This window comes from Leptodactylus fuscus, chromosome 1 (genome assembly GCF_031893055.1).
Source record: "Leptodactylus fuscus isolate aLepFus1 chromosome 1, aLepFus1.hap2, whole genome shotgun sequence".
NCBI classification, from domain to species: Eukaryota; Metazoa; Chordata; class Amphibia; order Anura; family Leptodactylidae; genus Leptodactylus; species Leptodactylus fuscus.
Window position 1 is genome coordinate 329,700,042 of NC_134265.1, and position 5,766 is coordinate 329,705,807.

At 38.0% G+C, this 5,766-nt stretch overlaps 1 protein-coding gene across 1 annotated transcript; it reads right to left on the minus strand.

Moving 5' to 3' along the window:
- Positions 1 to 462: 462 nt before the first annotated feature.
- LOC142196108 (homeobox protein HMX2-like) lies at positions 463 to 3,853 on the minus strand. The gene is made up of 2 exons (XM_075266326.1): positions 3,556 to 3,853; positions 463 to 1,495 (listed from the first exon to the last, which is right to left on the minus strand). The coding sequence occupies exons 1-2, from the start codon at positions 3,800 to 3,802 to the stop codon at positions 963 to 965; spliced, it is 780 nt and encodes a 259-aa protein (XP_075122427.1). The 5' UTR covers positions 3,803 to 3,853; the 3' UTR covers positions 463 to 962.
- Between the last annotated feature and the right edge of the window lie 1,913 nt (positions 3,854 to 5,766).

Consider the following 5,766-nt stretch of genomic DNA (forward strand, 5'->3'; position numbering starts at 1 on the left):
ATGAGATAGATAGATAGATAGATAGATAGATAGATAGATAGATAGATAGAAAGATAGATAAAGATTCGGCAGGACTGCCATGCTTTTATAGAGATATCACTCTGTACAATGACCTGCAGATATTACAATGGTCTCGTAAGATAAACAATGTTACAGACACTATGGACTCTCCTGTGTGATATATGTCAGGCTCGTTCCTTCTGTACTTGAGTCTAGAAGGTTTTGTTATATCAGAAGGTTTTATTTCTATATCTTCTCCAGATAGTTGAGGAATCTGCTACAAATACTTACAAGTCTTCTTCAGGCTCCAGTGAGAGGGATATACTAATATCATCCAGTATTAGGACTACCTGGCCAGCTAGATGATTATATACCATGTATTCTATAGAGCATTGTTACAGATATCACATGTACACACACCAGACTCTCATCCATGTCCATAGTAGATTTTATTTAATCATCTGGTTTCCAAAAAGCAGAACATTTCCTCTATTTACAGTCATATAAAAAGTTGCATTTTGTTTGTTTTTAGACTGAAGACAATAATGTGTGATCTGAGGATCTGCTCTGTACAATGGTCTTTGGTTAGAAGTCTATGGTGATAGAGACCACATCATGTATAGTAATAAATTATAGTAACCATTGCCAGAAGATGGCGGCCCCCTAATGGGTAGGCCTAGGGGTTAGTAACCCTATAGCAGGTATATGGAGATCGATATGAAAGTGCAGAGTAGGGGGCTTCATCCCTATTAAATAGATTTGCATAGGACGTATTTAAATTAGCTTGTTTGTGGAAGATGGGGATCAGGTTGTAAAAAATATACAAAAATAAGTGTACATGCTGTTATATTCATAGCAATAACATATATAGAAAAATCCCTGCCACCCCCTGAGGGGCAGACTGAAAAAACATTGACTCCTAAAGTCCAGCAAGGAACCAAATGCAAAATGTGAACTAGTCTTTATACATCTCCATCGGCCAGGCTGTAGTACTTGCCTGGATTTGGGAAACACAGGTAAGGGATGCTGCCTCCAGGGTACAGGACAGGGAAGGACATTGGTAGGACACATCTACTCAAGAAGGAAGTGTCCTTGTACATGACTGGAAGGTCCCCATTGGGTTCTCCTGCTCCTGGGGCTTCCAGTTCTGCTGACATTTGTCTTTTCAGCTTATTCCTTCTGTTTTGGAACCAGATCTTGACCTGGGTCTCAGTCAATTGCAGAGAATTGGCCAAACAGGCCCTCTCAGCGCTACTCAGGTAACGCTTCATGTCAAAGGTGGACTCCAGCTGGAAGATCTGACTCTTGGAGAAGATGGTGCGAGTCTTTTTCTTGGCCAAAAGCTTGGTCTTCTTGTTGAGTTGATCAGGAGATGGAGAAGGTCCATCCTCCAGGCTGTCAGGGCTGTCTGTCCTACAAGGTAAGTCCCTAAACTTTACAGACTGCTCTGGGCTGTAGGTAAGGCCATGGGTGGTCAGAAGACAACTTCTACTACCTGGAGATGGGGGAGAGGAAAAGAAGTCTTAGGATCCACTGAGGATACATCAACATGTCATCCTTCAACATCTAGAACATCTAGCACAGAAATGGAGATGTGTGTGATAACATAGTGGTCAGGGGGGAAGACAATTCCTTAAAATAACAATTTTACAACCTCTAAAATAAAAATCAATTGTATTAATATATATATATATATATATATATATATATATATATATGCTGTATAACTGTATATAGTGCAATAACATAACATATGTAGTGCAATATAATATAATATAGTGCAATATAATATAATAAGTAGTGCAATTTATTATGATATATAGTGCAATATAATATAATATATATGTAGATATAATGCAATACAATTAATATAGCGCAATGTAATATATATATATATATATATATATATATATATATATATATATATATATATATATATATATAGTATAAATGTAAATCTGTGCAGAAAAGAGCCACTTGACTGGACAACGTGGTGCAAATGGCAACAAGACATCAAATAGGAAAAGCCAAATAAAACAAGATTGTAAAAATAAAAATCAGAATATAATAATATATAATAATACACACTTAAATATACCATATATAATAGATTCTTATGCTGTATATACTGTATAAATGACATTATTATCACACATTAGCTTTTACAATATTATTAATTTTATGTACTTTTAAATTGTTTAGTGACTTGTATTTAGCTTTGGTGCTACTATTTGTTTCTGTAGAATGCTAGGATTACATTTATTCTGCTACTACTTTTTAAATGACTGTTTATTCGATTTTTTTTATTAATTTCATTGCTTATTGCAATTTTTTAATGAATTGGATATTTATTCACTATCTATTGTAACTCCTTTACATTTGATGTCAGTGTTTATCTATCGATATATTACATGAATATGTAAAATTAGGCAATATGTAAATATATATATATATATATATATATATATATATATATATATATATATATATATATATATATATAGTATATGCACACTACATACATTATAATATATTTGTATACTTTTATAAACATATTTTCTGCTACATTTAAGCTACGATATACTACAATAAAATACATGGCAGCTATCTATTATAATACACTTTGCGGACATTTCTGTAGCCTCTTGAAATTTTGGGTTGGATTTTTTTTCTCCAGAATGATCTCGTTTAGACTTAGATCTGATCTGGAGATTCATGGGATCCTCCACATTTAGAGGCTGCATTACCGCTATTGTTTAGTGTCCCCCTAGGTCATGTTGCGCCTTGTAGTACTACAGCAGCTGCAGATATAATCCTGGATTAGCAGTGTATAGGAGACTTTCCCATGTGTTGTCTATAGTGTCACAGCTGTAGAGATTCTCAGCACCTTCCATGTGACAGGAGAAGCCGCTAATACATTTATTACATCCTATTCACCTCCATCTATAGTATATAGTAATAGATAGAATATACAATATATATTACACTTTACTTTATCCTGTTCACCCCCATCTACAGTATATAGTAATAGATAGAATATACAATATATACTACACTTTACTTCATCCTATTCACCCCATCTACAGTATATAGTAATAGATAGAATATACAATATATACTACACTTTACTTCTTCCTACTCACCCCCATCTACAGTATATAGTAATAGATAGAGTATACAATATATACTACACTTTACTTCTTCCTACTCACCCCCATCTACAGTATATAGTAATAGATAGAGTATACAATATATACTACACTTTCAGCTCTGCTACATCCTCCAGCAGTTCACTATTACATGTTGGCTATAGCTCTGGCTGTATAAATAGAGACTATATAAGTGCCATATATTAGCTGTATATATATCATGTCTGGGATTCATAGATCTATTAAAGTGTCATCTGTTACATTGTAGACATAACATCATTGTATATCATGCATGTATCTATTATTGCATATTCACTCTATACATACAAGCTGGTTCCTACCATAGTGCTGTTGGCCCAAGAGCTAATAATCAATCATATCATGTAATAGTAAGTAAATGAGATACCTTGTGCTTGGTAGAGGGCTATCCCCTTGTCATGGAGCTGTGTCTCCTCTTCATCTTCCTCTCCTCTGGGCTGTAGCTCAGGGCTCCTCTGGATGAAGGCTCTATGTGTCTTGGTGCTGTTGTCTGATCTCCTGGAGTTCAGCTTGAGGATGCTGTCTATGGTGAAGCTGAAGGACACTGGTCTGCAGGCATCTTGGCTCTTACTCATTGTAGCTGGGGCTGTGGAGGGAGAGTATGGAGGTCTCATACAGGCAGCAGCTCCCTGTGCCCCAGCACAAGCAGCATTGCTTACAGATAGGACAAGGGACAGCAGCAGTAAATGAAGGCAGATCCCAGGCTGTGAGCTCCTATTGCATGACATAGGGGAGAGGTGGAGCATGCACTGCACACACTGCCCAGCACTGCACACTAAGGCAGCAGGGTTTATTTGGGGTGAAGGTATTAAGGACAAGGAGAGTCCTATGTGACCAAAGCAGAAGCCATCATCATTATCATCAAGTTTCACACCAACCCTGCGCTGCACTGATATTGCATTATATTGGGTTTTACAAGTGACACTGGAGGCAAAGATCAGCACATCATGAAATAAAATTGCAAAGGTGCTGTCGGAGTACTTGTCATGTAAAAGACATAGACTTTCTCATATATTACATTATATTATTTAATATTTTATTTATGGCAGGGTTCATATGTTTGCACTGATGCCTTGCAGCGCTGGAGTCCTGGGTTCGAATCCAGACAAGGACACATCTGGAAAGAGTTTGTATGTTCTCCTCGTGTTTACGTGGGTTTTCTCCAGGTACTCCAGTTTCGTCTTACACTCCAAAGACCTACTGATAGGGAATTTAGATTGTGAGCCCTATATGGGACAGCGTTGGCAATGATGGCAAAATAAGTAATACCAGTTGTCTTATAGCCAAATTGGACATAACTATCTATCCAACGCTCTGTCTAGCGCTCCACAACCTCAGATGGGGCATAGTGCCTCACGCAACCAGACCTGTCTATAAACTGGTAGGCCTTTATTCACACCACCGTTCCATTCACATTTGTGTTCCATTCCCCTGCAAGCAGCACTTTTCTCTCCACATGTTTCATACAGAAACCACACTGACCCCCATTATAGTTTATAGGGTCCGTGAGTTTCCTTAGGTAACTGCTTTTTTATGCGGATTAGATTTCCGTTTCGGGGGTTCCCAAGTGGACTCCTTGAATGGAAACCCATGCTCAAGTGTAAACTGAGCCTAAGATGTTTTGGCACACCATAGGACAGGGAAGAAGTAACAGTGCTAGTGAGAGTCACAGCCTCTTCAACAGCTGATCTGTGGGGGTGCCGGGTGTCGGACCCCCACCAATGGCATCTTGATAGGCCATCACTAGGAAAACTCCTTTAGGACATCTGAATAATTCTCTTAACACTTAATATCCCATCAAGTCTTCCAAATTGGAAGCAAGTGAATGCGATGAGCTCATCCTCTCGTCTTGTGGAGTCTCCCGCTTTCTTGGCATCATAAAGATGGGCGCATAAGAGCTTTCTTGGTCGCTACAACATAAAAACTACACACTATGACAATTCCTACATTCAGGTTGTGACGTTTCATTTTGGAAAATAATGTATAGACGTGACAATGGCTGACATTTCAGTGATTTATGATGATGACATCATCGGATTAAGAACAAGAGACACATTGTACATACTGTAATGTGATATTATTCCTCATAGACTATTTGCTACTATTAAAAACGGTAAGAAACACAATGACAGTAAACAGATATGCAAAAGAAAGGTTGTAACTAAATACATCAGGCGATGATGTGGATGCTTTAGTTTTCCATTCGGGCAGGTTGTACAAGCAGTCCAGTTTGTGAGCGGCATGTTATAGAGCAGGAGGAGCTGAGCAGATTGATATATAGGTTTATGGGAGAAGATTCAGTAGAACTGGTCACTAACTGCTTGAAATTCCTTCTCTTTCTGTGTTTAGGAGTCCAGTGGGCGGTCCTAATCACTGACTGACAGCTGTCACTGGTGCACTCATGCAGGAAAGGAATAGAATGAGACCGCCCACTGCATAGAAGGAGGAGGGGTCTCAATCCATAAGTGACAAGTTATATGGAGTCTTGTAAGTCTGTTCAGCTCCTTATGTTCTAGACTATTCCATTAAATTGACATAGTGACAAGTTTCCCTTAAAGGGGTTGTCTTACTACACACT